Below are 13,150 nucleotides of genomic sequence, written 5' to 3'. Positions count from 1 at the left end.
ACGTTATAGCGAGAGAGAAAAAAAAACAACAACTGAAAGTCGAGTTAAGGGTTTTCACAGCAAGTTAAACGCAAGGCTCACCAAGACCTGGTTGCCTGAAGTTTTGTAGAAGACTATACATTGAATTTGCATTCTCCGGTGAGTTCATTATTTGCCGTGTTATGCTGTGCTAATGTTGCTAAGCTAAGCTATTGTCTTGTAGGAGTAGTTTTTGTCGCCATCATTGTAATCTTCCTTGATATGTTAATTGCTGTATGGATTAAAACGCGGTGAATTTATGATGATGTTTGGAAAAAAAACCAATCGGAGGATTTATGAACATTTGCACTGAGACCAAGTTAAGTGTATCCTGAGTATGTGTTACAGAAGACTGCTTTACATATTACTGTGTGGTTTTATGTATTAGTATTTCACGTTGTAATTGAACTGTTAGATTCCCAAATAGGTTGAGGTTAAATTTACAAATTTAAGAAAAAGCCTATTCATTTGATAGAGAGTGATAATTCACCCTGCTTATGCAGGTTGTTTTTTTTTATACCTGTTCTTGGAAGCGGATGAAACCATTGGATGGACTGCTATCCGTCAAGGGATGTGTGATTTTCGGAGTTGGAAATTGGATCTACGATAGACCTACGTTGGAGTGACAGTGGAACATCTCTTCAACCTTGAGGACATCGTTTTTCAAGTCTTCTCATCGGACAGATCCATCCATCCATCCATTTTCTTGACCGCTTATTCCTCACAAGGGTTGCGGGATGGCTGCTGGCGCCTATCTCAGCTGGCTCTGGGCAGTAGGCGGGGGACACCCTGGACTGGTTGCCAACCAACCGCAGGGCACACAGAGACGAACAACCATCCACACTCACACGCACACCTAGGGACAATTCGGAGCGCCCAATTAACCTGCCATGCATGTCTTTGGAATGTGGGAGGAGACCGGAGTACCCGGAGAAGACCCACGCAGGCACGGGGAGAACATGCAAACTCCACCCAGGAAGGTCCGAGCCTGGACTCGAACCGGAGACCTCAGAATTGGGAAGCGGACGTGCTAACCATCGGACAGATAAGAGATTGAAATACCTTTTGCTCCAAAACACACTACCCGGGTAGATGAACAATATTTTGTTTATTTTCTCAGAGCTCTGAATTTTATTTTCTTTTTGAGGTTATAGTTTCAACCAAAGGCTGAAACAGAACAAAAGACGGTTTAAAGGGCGGGGAATTAAAGAAAGTTGCGATCAGTTGTGTATTGAATAAATGTTGGCAGTTGTTATTAAGAAAAAAAGTGAATTGTTGGATTCATTTGACCTAAATCCTCCTTCAAGAAGTTCCTAGAAGAGCACCTCAGCAGATAGTCATCGTTACACTTGCAGAAAAAAGAATAACTTATACAAGATATTTATTAACCAAAGAACTAAACAGGCAGAGGACAGATATAAAAGATATAGAAATAAGCTATTTTAAGGGACTGTAGAAAACAGCATTATACTAAATTATTAGATGAAAACAGAAACTTTACTTGTAAATGATGGGATATTATGAATGAAGTTATAAGAAAGAATAAAAAGGATAAACTATCTTATCCTGAATATTTTAATGTCAATAATAAAAAAAGTAGTGAATACAGAAGTTATTGCAAACAATTTTAATGAGTTTTTCGTAACTGTAGGAGCTGATCTCGCCAAGAAAATTCCAGAATCCTCCTCTCACGATGAGAACAGTTATACAGGAAACCGACCTTCCATGTTTTTGGAGCCAGTCATGGACACTGAGATAAGACACCTGGTTGCTAAATGCACAGCAAAAAACTCTTGTGACACAAACGGTTTTGATATGAAGTTAATTAAGAATATAATAAATGAAATTCTATATCCACTAACTTATATATGTAATTTATCATTTCAGACTGGGATATTCCCTGATGAAATGAAAATAGCAAAAATTATTCCTATATACAAAACTGGTGATGTTCATGATTATGGTAATATAGACCTATCTCAATTTTGCCACAGTTGTCAAAAATATTACAAAAACTTTTCAATAATAGACTTGATAAATTTATAACCAAACAAAAATTGTTAGATGATAGTCAATATGGTTTTAGAAAAGAACTTTCTACGGCCCAAGCCCTGACTGAATCCATGGAAATAATCACAGATGCTATTGACCGAAAATTATATACTATTGGAATATTTCTTGATCTAAAAAAAGCGTTTGACTCTGTAAACCACAAAATATTATTGAATAAATTAGAGAGAATGGGGATCAGGGGCACTGTATTAGATTGGTTACAAAGCTATCTAGCCAAAAGATATCAGGATGTGACATTTGGAGGGAGTACTTCTAATAAAATGGAAGTTTCATGTGGTGTACCTCAGGGCTCGGTTTTGGGCCCTAAATTGTTTATACTGTATATAAACGATATATGTAAAGTCTCTACTGTGTTAAAGATGGTACTCTTTGCTGATGATACAAACATTTTCTGTACAGGTGAGGATGTACAGAAGCTAGTACAAATAATAAATGAGGAATTATATAAACTACAACAATGGCTCAATGCTAATAAATTGTCTATTAATCTCAATAAGACTAAATTTATGTTATTTGGTAAAAAAAGGAACTAAAGAAAATATCAGCATACAAATTTCTAATATAAATATTGAAAGGGTAAGCCAACACGATATGTTGGGAAAAATTATTGATGAGATGCTTACATGGATTCCTCAGATAACACAGTTAAAAAAAACTGGCAAGAAGTGTATCCATCCTCTACAGAACCCAAAAAATATTGAGTCAAAAGGCACTCCAAATAATCTATAGTGCACTGATCCTGCCTTATTTGACTTATTGTGTTGAAATTTGGGGAAACACTTACAAAAGTTGATTGCAGCCGTTGATGGTATTACAGAAAAGAGCAGTAAGAATTATCCATAGTGCTCCATATAATGCACACACACACAAATTGTTTATTGAAGCTAAACTATTGAAATTATATGATTTAATAAATTATAGAACTCTGCGATTGGTTGGCAACCAGTCCAGGGTGTCCCCTGCCTACTGCCCAGAGCCAGCTGAGATAGGCGCCAGCAGCCCCCGCGACCCTTGTGAGGAATAAGCGGTCAAGAAAATGGATGGATGGAAATTATAGAACTATTCAGATAATGTATAAGGCGGCCAGATATTGTCTCCCTTACAACTTGCAAATATGCTTCCAGGCCAAGGAATCGAAATATGATTTGAGAGAGAAACTTGTGTTTGTACAGACATGTGTTAGAACTACACTGGTCATTTTCGATCTCCTGTAATGGTGTAAAATTATGGAATTCACTAGATTGGGGACTAACTGGAACACAGACACTAGCTGGATTCAAGAAAAAATATAAAGAATTGGTATTAATTAGTTACAGTGAAGAAAATGCTTAACCTGTCTTTTGTTCAACTTCTATGTGGGAGAGGGAGCTTCAACACAGAAATGTAAACACGTCTGACTATGTTAGTGAAGTGCAAGGACATTCAATCTTGAATCATTTGAAAACAGCATCTGTGCTGAGTGCTGAGAAAAGGACACTCTGCTCCAAAAACTTTCAACAAACCAGTATGGATCTAATTAGCTGGTCTCTAAGTGCGTGTGACAAAATCTTTTCGACGATGAGACCTGGACCTACTCAGCGTTCATGTCCAAGTGGAACTCACATGTCCGGATATGCTGAAGATTCCTGGGCTAAGTGGAGACCATTGTGTCTGACTTCTCTGGACGTTGAAGATGTGAGGACGTATACCTGCTTGCTGTGCTGGTGGTTATACTGATGCTGCTGGCTGTTTCGTACGCTACGAAAAATGTCTGATCGCCAGAAGAATGCAGAGGAAATGGCTGCGGCCACCCTGAGAGCCATCACTGGCGTGCAAGCCAGCCGAACTAAGGCCTGTGATGACACTTCTCAGGTGAAAAACGACCTTGCAGCACTCAACCTTGCCATGAACAGAATGAGGAGAGACATGGCCACAAGGTTGCTTGGACTGGAGAAAAAAGTCGGACTGGAGACTGCGATGAACCGAAATCGTGATGAAGACGGATCTGACTGAAGGAGGGGTCGGACACATGGCTTTCACTATGCCCAGTTATCTAAAGCTACTGGACTGAGACAATCTACATGGTACCAATCAACAAGTGATCAACAAACTATTGGAACGAATCTACCGTCATGAGCTTCATGCGATCAAATCACTGGTGAAGATGAACTGATTGAACTTTTAATAATCCATTTGCCTGAATCAAAAGACTCCGAATGTAATCAACTGGATAACTAACTTCATGGACACGATGAACTGAGTGAAATTTTATCATCTCTGCTGACTTTTAACTATAATTGTTTGATTTTCTGCGTCCTAGTATAGGATGGGGGCGGGAATTTATAAGCTTTATGCTTCTTCCTGCCAGCCCTTTTTCTTTTCGGTTATTATATGTTAAAATTGTACGATGAAATGTTTGATTGTCACAATGCTGTCCGAAAGGAAAAATTAACAAATAAAATCAAAATCAAATACAAATAAAAATTTATTGTAAATGAATAAGAAGTAGATGTGTAAAAAAAAGTATCCATATATGTGTCACGCCGCCACCGGCGTGACGGCCCATGCTTTTGTTTTGTTATCCATGTTTCCTGTTTTACTTTGAAATCCTAACTCTCATCTCACCCCAGGTCACTTGCCCTTCCTGCCGCTCCATAATTACCGGTCCCCGCCCATGATTACCAACACCTGCCACCAATCAAGACTCACAATAAAAGCCATCTGCATTCTCCCCTCAGTGCCGAAGTGTCCCAGTCAGTGCATGGAAGCGTCCCAGTCAGTGCTTGGAAGCATGGAAGCGTCCCAGTCAGTGCAATTTAGTGATGGCAAAATGAAGCCCCGTAAAGCAGTGAAGCCCTGCAGTGAAATGCTTCACACACACGTAGGGGCTTCAAGATGATTCATTTCCTCGACTACGCCATCATGTGGACAGAAAAATGTATAACATGCTTGGTGCATGCAATAAAATGGTGGGGTGTAAATCATGCTCTAAATACAAAAGAATATATATTTGAAGAGTGTTTTAACATGAATTGTTCTGTGTTACTTTGTCTATGTTTGCACTTATGCAACAAGTGAAAATGTGAAATGAGGTAAAATAAAGTGCTTATTCATTTTTATTTAAAAACAATATTTTTTCCCAAGTTTTTGGACTCAGGCGGTTTGTTTGTTTTTGCAGAGAATTTCACCTGCTTTAGAAAAAAACTCTTTCACATGGTACTGATGAAGCAGGGGTGCATCGATATGAGATAGCAAGTTTGTATAGAATTGGACGCGTATATTTCTGTGATTCCAGGACTGAAGGGGACTTTCAACTGTTAACAGAAAAATGTGAATTTTATGTGTTGTCACATTTTATTTTATTTTTGGAATCTGTTAAAAATAGTAGTGTAGTGATTAGAACATAATTCACCCACGGAACGTTGGGACGAAGGGGGAGTTTGTTGGGATGAAAGGATGAAAGGATAAAAGAACAAAATGTTGGTAGGTCTGTGAGCCTCGGGCAGAGTGTGTTGTTGTTGCTGTTAAACGCTGAGAAGCTGATATCAATAAACCGCCGGTCTTTGGCTCCGGACTTCAACACTCTGCCTCCGACTCCCGTCACTGCTCGCTACAGTAGCGTAATCGCAGTGCATTACCTTCTGAGGTGAGATCTGCTCAAAGTGCTCCCAAAGAAAGGGAAAATTTCTTTCTTGCTGGTTCCATCGCAAAAAGAAGCTCGTCAAATCGAATGCCAAAAGCAAAAAAAAAGTAGCGCAATAAGGGACCCGAAAACACAAAAAGTGAAGGGGAATCCATAGTGTTTCTTTGCCGCTTTTATTTCGAACTACACTCAAACCTAGCGAATCATTTCCTGAATCAGTCACGTGGTACACCTGCTTCGTGGGGCTTCAAACGTCACCACGTACGTCATCAACACACACACTGACACGCCGTTCATGAACCACTCATCTGCATTACTCGGCACACGCTTCAGGGATTCGACCCGAGAAGCACATCACTACAGTGCATGGAAGCGTCCCAGTCAGTGCATGGAAGCGTCCCACAGTCCTTATGTCCTCGTTCATGTTGCCAAGTGTTTTTGCCTGGTTTTTGTGCTTTTTCCTCCCCAGTGGAGCGCCTTTTGTTACCCCTTTTGCCTTGTGCCCTTTTTCCTCCCTCGCGGAGCGCTTTTCGTTGTCCCCAGTACCTTTTGCCTGTTTTTTCCTCCCTAGTGGAGCGCTTTTTGTTCTCCACTTTTTTGCTTCCCTGTTCTCCTCTCAGCTTGAGAGGAGACCTGTTGGCCGGAAATAAACCTGCTGCCTTGGTGGCTTACTTTACGCCTGCGTCTGAGTCCTACCTTACCTCGTCGTGTCAATGAATGAATTAATGAAGTGTAATTGTCCTATACTTCCTGAGCTAGATAAATACAACAAAATTCATATTTCCTATCATTTAGCCCGAGTCCCAACTGGCCCCAAGCTTGTTAGCTTCCCAGTGATGAGGACAGGCTAATTGTGGCTAAACACACCTGACACACATGCACACTCAAGTGAGGCTAGGAGATGTTTAGCCACATTAGCTAAGAGGTTTCATAAAGCAATGCCAACCCTAATTAGACAAAGTATATCAACCCTCTTTTAATGTTGTTAAAGTTTCATATTTTCTATGTAAAGTTTGCAAGTGAATGTCCAAAATGTGCTGTTTAATGTTGCCATTTCATAAACATGCAATTGTTCCTTCAATACCATGTTTTCTTAAATTCACTCAACACAGATATTGTTGTTGAATAATCATATCATTCTTACTCCAATGAGTGTAAAATTTACCTAAAGGAAAATGTCCACCCATCCGTTTTTTTGACCATGATGGCTTCGGGCAGTAGGCACAGGGTACACGCTGAACTGGTCACCAGCCAATCGCAGGGCATACGGAGACAAACAATCATCCACGCTCACAATCACACCTAGGGCAATTCGGAGCACCCAATTAACCTGCCATGCAGGTCTTTGGAATGTGGGAGGAGACCAGACCAGAGTACCCAGAGAAGACCTACGCAGGTACAGGGAGAACATGCCAACTCCACCCAGGAAGGGAGGAGCCTGGACTCGAACCTGCATCATCAGTACTAGGAGACGGACGTGCTTACCACTCCCCACCGTGCCACCCCTATGTATCTGCCTATAATTATATTTGAAAAATGCTCACCAAATAGCTATTGAATAAAGCACAACTGAATGTTATCTGAAATCTTATTTATTTGACACAGCATAAAATAGAAACAGTTCAACAACAGTTTTTTTTTTAATTTATTTTTATTATTATTATTATTATTATTTTTGGTAAAATAGGCATTTCGAAATGAGCAGCAACAGTCATTTAAAACACTGCAAACAAAACAAAACACCCATATAAAATTTCAATGTAATTTCGGGGGTTTCCCACTGGTTCCCAACTTAACTAAAAAAAAAAAAAAAACTACCCAAAAGTAGCTAATCTTTGTTGTGCTGTTCAGAAAATCTTAGTTAGGACAACAATGAGAAAAATTTGCTGAGCTTTCAAGTTTTTGTAGGTTATAATATGGAAAGCTTTATTTTTAGTCGGTTTAGCTTTAAAACTTGCATGAAATCAACAATAATTAGTTATCGTTTTTACAGTGGTCCTTGTGACTGTCAATGCATATGTTGAGGAGCTGTTGTATCCAAAACAGTACCCCTACCCATAAATTAGGGCGAGGCAGGGTATTTTTGTACTATTACAGTCTGTTTCTCTTTTGCATAACTTTTATTAGATTACATTTACTCACTGACATCGCACGCAATTTTTGGAGCGGGAAGTACCCCCACACCACAACAACCTGCTCAAAGCACCAAAATACACAGAAACCCGTTTTTGGCTCAGTTAGACAGACAGAGCGCATGAAGCATTTATATTAAAACATAAGAGCTTGCAATGTAGTGATTTTCGAGTAGGGAATAAGTCATTTGGATGCTTCAGCCAGTGCTCCACTTTTCACATCAAAAATGGCGGTGGAGTTGACGTATGTTTATCAATTAAAGTGGCTTTATGGAAATTTGTTTTATGGTAGCCTCCCACTAGCATCACGTGATGTCGAAGAAAGGCAAAAGAGCGCTTCCTTGCTGTAGTTACCTCTAAATACCAGGAGATGTCACTGTTTTACCACAAGTTTCAGAAACACTTCTGCTTTTCATCTCATCATGTCCTCTCACACACACGCACACTTCCTGTGGTTTTATCGACAAACGCAGCACGACGTATGTGGTCCTTTCGTCTTGGTTCTAAAATAAATCATAGCCATCGAAATCGAACACGCGCACTTCCCAGTGGAGTGTTGCGTCATCGACAGGCTGAACTCTCATTTAATTTGCGGTTCCATCTGTCATCATGTGTTATCTGCCGGTTGGACGGGTCGTCGCAACTTTAACTTGATGGTCTGACTAAAATAGCAAAACGAGTTTTGATGATGATGATTAGTTTATTCGTGTCATTTGTTGCTGCTCTGCAAATACACAGCGTGGTACCTAGTAAGTGCACTTTGTTTAAAACTTACTTCATTATTCCAATAATGATGTGACGATTCACATGCTGACGCTCTTGATTTTCTCCGTGTCTACTGGGTCAACATTTATTGAGCGAGTTCTTTCACTTTAACATTCATTTGTTTCATCGTAGCTATACTATTACTATAAATCATTAGACTTTGTTGGACTAATTTAAGAAACATTTCTTGACAACAATGTTAAATGTGACCTCATTAGTCTAAACATGATATTCTGATTAATATTAATTAAATTTGTGGAATTACGTGATGTAAGCTTGAGTGAGTGATTAAAAAAAAAGACAATCACAGCTCATCTGTTTGTTTTCTGAAGTTGCAAAAGTATTAGGGTAATGTAGTGTTCAGGTGATTTATTTTTAATTTTTTTTTTTTTAAGAAAACCACCCAACACCTTTTTACATGGTGAGTGGACAGTGATTAAAACTAAGTAACACATTTACCAATTAGCCCCCCCTTTTTGTTTGGCACATCTATGAGTTATACTCAAAGGGCCATTATTTACTTGTATATTACTCTTTTTACAAGAGCTTTATTTTGATAGCCGACTGTAGCTGTTCTAAAGCATGCTACTTAACACAAATTGATGGTCTTAACCTAATGTTTTACTTTAGGAAGAATAAATACAGTATACATGTGTGTGAAAGAAGCCAACTTCACAACAAACAAAATGCATTTGAAAAGGCAATGAAGCAAAAATTTATTTAATCTTACCATATTATGACTCTGGACTCGCACCAGGCTATGCTGCTGGCCCGGTTGTGAGCAAGAATATATAGTTAAACATGAAATCAGTTGTGTCAAGAGTAGCAATGTTCTAAACTGCAGACAGAATCATTTCAAATAATGTACAAGATTGCGTAGATTGCTGAATGTAAAACAAATGAATACAATATGTGTAATTTTCTTGTTTTTCTTTCAGCGATTCACACACTCATTTACTTCACAACAACGTCGTCTCAAGTTGCAAAGCTACCAGAGTACTGGTCAGCCGCGTATGTTGACGACATTCAAATTTTGCACTATGACAGCAACAGCAGGAAAATGAAAGCCAAACAGGACTGGGTGAACAAAATCACAGCAGATGATCCACACTTCTGGAAGAGAGAGAAAGAGATCACTATTGGTAATGAGCAGGTCTCCAAAGTCAACATTGAACTTCTTAAAGAGACCTTAAACCAAACTGGAGGTTTGTTTACATTCAACCATCTAGTTGTATAAAAGATTTGATGTGCTCGTATAAACACTCAAGTCACTGCTGGTTTCTCACTGAACATTCTGTCACTTCATCATGTGTGTGATACTTTCAGGTGTTCACATGTTCCAGGTGATGGGAGGCTGTGAATGGGATGATGAGACTGCTGAGGTTGATGGTTGGTTACACCACAGTTATGATGGAGAAGACTTCATATCATTTGAGGCAAAGACAATGAGATGGATCATAGCTAATCAACAAGCTTCCATCACCAAAAACTTGTGGGACCAAAGGGACGGCTTCAATCATTACTGGAAGAATGTCCTCAATGAGGTTTGTCCTAATCTGTTGAAGAAACATGTGAGCAATGGGAGGGACTTCCTGATGAGAACAGGTACATTGGTGGTATGTCATACTCCAACATCCATGTTTTTGTCTCACACACTCTTCACTTTATTGCCATCTTTCCTCCTTTCACACCTTCTGTCCTTCCATCCTCTGTGTTCGCATCTCCTGGCACGTTCTCTCCATCTTTCATCCTCTCAAACATCTCCATTGTTTACATCTCACACATTATCGACAATATTTCAATCATCCTCACATACATGCTGTTTTCGTATTTCATCTTCTAACACTGTGATTGTTAAAACCACAGGGTCATTGGGCCGTGACTGCCAGCTTGTGGGCTACAAAATAATTTCAGTTTTCCACATGACAATCGTGTGGCTGTATTGAGACTACAGCCACACGATTGGCTGAATAACCCACATGGGGATATGACACGTCAGAAAAACTACATTTATGACTGGTTGACTGGTGCATGAGACTTTACTCCCGCAAGCTATGGAAACATTAGGGCAGTCTACTCAGCTGTTTACTCTAGGAGCTACATTCATTTTCATATTAAAATGAAGCGAAGCGACATTTAGCTTTTGTACATTTACAGTTCTGCCCATAAGTTTACAAACAGCAAAGGTATGCAAAATTTCAAGCACAACTGTTAGTCAGTAATAGAGCAACGCAAATAATCATTTATGAATGGGCACCAGAACATTTTGTACAGTAAAACATGGGTCCCAAGGCCATAAAGTTTAAGAACCCCACCTCCTAACCTTTCACATGTTCTTTCCATCTTAGCTCTTCTGTCACTTTCACTCCATTTTCGCTTTCGATCCAAATTTTGTCCTCTGGTACATTTTCTCCAACTTTCGTCCTCGCACACCTTTCTCTTCATCGTTCTTTTATGTTCTGGCCATTTTTTTCCCCTCAAAGATAGAGAGATTGTGTCTCTTTATCTTTCGCCATCCCAAACATTCTCTCTACATTTCATCCTCTCCATCATTTGACCTCTCATACATTCGTTCCATCGTTCTTCATCGAATACGTTTTCTTAGTATCATCCTGACTACCAGCAATTCAAATTTGTCCTCTGTAGTGGACCTTTTTAAACCTGAATATCTCCCACCCAGTGCATACGATTGAATGAACTCATTTTGTGATCTACAGAGGACATTCAGAGCTTTCCAATGATACCAAATGTGTAGGTGTGGGGCTTTGCTCTCTTTGGTTGCATCATAAAAGAAAATGGCTTCCCTTTCGTGCAAGCACTTTTTCGGGAAGAGGAAAAGTAAGTGTATAACACTTTTTATTGAACAAATTTAGGCTTTAAATGTTGTTGGCATGTTTTCTATAAGACTCTTAAGAACACATTAAAGTATTGTTGGAATTATTTTAACTGTATTTGAGCCTAGCATTTAAGTTTTAAAAAATGTCCTCTGTAGTGGACACATCTTAGCTTAAAAAGAAAAACTTTTTTTTTTCCCAAAAAACTCTTTTGCAGTATTCCAGTCACTTCACAAATATTGGGGAATATCAAAATAAACATGATTGGACAATATTTTTTTTCCCTGGTAGTCTAGAGGATATTACATATTCTCTGATTTTTCCCCATATTTTGTTCTCTTACTCATTCCCTCAAGCTTTCATCCTACCAACACAGTTGCCATATTTCATCCTATCACACCAACATCATTCGTTGTCTCACTTGTTCTTTCCTGCGTTTGCTTCTCACACATTCTCTCGATCTTTGGTCCTCTCACACTTTCTTTTATTCTTTCCTCCTCTAACACATATTCACATCTTATTTTGTCCTCTTCATTTTTCTCTCCACCTTTGCCTTCATGTGCAGAGCTTCCCACGGTGTCTCTCCTCCAGAAGACACCTTCCTCTCCGGTCACTTGCCATGCGACGGGTTTCTACCCCAGAGCATCGGCCCTATTTTGGAGGAAGGACGGCGAGGAGATCCACGAGGACGTGGAGATTGGGGAGACCCTCCCCAACCACGACGGAACCTTCCAGACCACGGCCCACCTGAAAGTGGAGGTGACGCCTGACGTGGAGGGCAAGTACGAATGTGTGTTCCAGCTGTCCGGCGTCAAGGAAGACATCGTCACCAAGCTGGAGAGAAGAAGCATCCTGAGCAACGCGCGTATCCAAGGTGACCGACACGCACTGACTTGACAGGCACGTTCGATTGGTTGCGAAGCTCTCACGGCTTGATCCTCATTCACGTGTTTCTCTTCATCACACACTATTTATTGCCTTGTGAAGAAGAAGAATACAAGAAGAAGGTGGTGGCCATCACTGTCCCGTTGGTAGTCCTCGGTCTGGTGGTGGTGCTGATGGTTGTTCTTGCCAAGCGTTATAGAACCAGACAGGGTAAAAGACACAATCGATTTGTCAGAAAGATCCAATCAACATTGTTTGCCTCGCACCATTTGTGACAAAAAAGTAACTTGGTTTCTCTGTTGTGGGTTTTGACTTGCCTGTTCCCTCACTCTCTCTCAGCCAGGGCAGAACAGGAAGGCGGGGCAGGCTTGCCTGAGAGCAGGGCTCGTTTACAGCCACACCTGCATGAAATCAGCAATCGGCCGGCTTCTTAAGCTGGCTCCCAACTCGCTTCTCCTGCCGGATGATTTTTCTCTCACGGTTGCTTCACATAACTCTGCTATCCAGCAGTTCCCCAGCCTCTAGTGTCTACTGTAGTGTTAGTGTGTTTTTCCCCTCATGGTGATTTTGTGTTTGTATTTTTCTTAGTTGAACTTTTCCCTGCAAAGTGATTTTTGTTTCCCGTGTACAATAAATTTGTGATCGATTCTGCACATGGGTCCTTGCCTCTCCACAACATTCTCTTTCCTTTCAGCCCAATACGCTCAAGCTTGTAACTAAAATGTTTTCTGTTTTCTTTGAGCCACAAAAAAAAGGCAGACTTATCAAGGACTGATTTAGACTTTTGCTAAGAAAATGTGATTGAGGCACAGTATAAGTTG

General features: G+C 40.1%; 1 protein-coding gene across 1 annotated transcript; it reads left to right on the top strand.

The window, feature by feature from the left end:
• The first annotated feature begins 8,312 nt into the window (after nt 1–8,312).
• On the top strand, nt 8,313–12,980 carry LOC144007457 (major histocompatibility complex class I-related protein 1-like). The gene is made up of 6 exons (XM_077507123.1): nt 8,313–8,594; nt 9,549–9,815; nt 9,937–10,215; nt 12,010–12,318; nt 12,432–12,539; nt 12,669–12,980. Exons 1-6 carry the CDS (start codon nt 8,531–8,533, stop codon nt 12,761–12,763), a joined length of 1,122 nt encoding a protein of 373 aa, XP_077363249.1. The 5' UTR covers nt 8,313–8,530; the 3' UTR covers nt 12,764–12,980.
• Nucleotides 12,981–13,150: the final 170 nt, after the last annotated feature.

Source organism: Festucalex cinctus, chromosome 19 (genome assembly GCF_051991245.1).
Source record: "Festucalex cinctus isolate MCC-2025b chromosome 19, RoL_Fcin_1.0, whole genome shotgun sequence".
NCBI classification, from domain to species: domain Eukaryota; kingdom Metazoa; phylum Chordata; class Actinopteri; order Syngnathiformes; family Syngnathidae; genus Festucalex; species Festucalex cinctus.
This window is presented reverse-complemented; position numbering and strand designations above follow the sequence as displayed.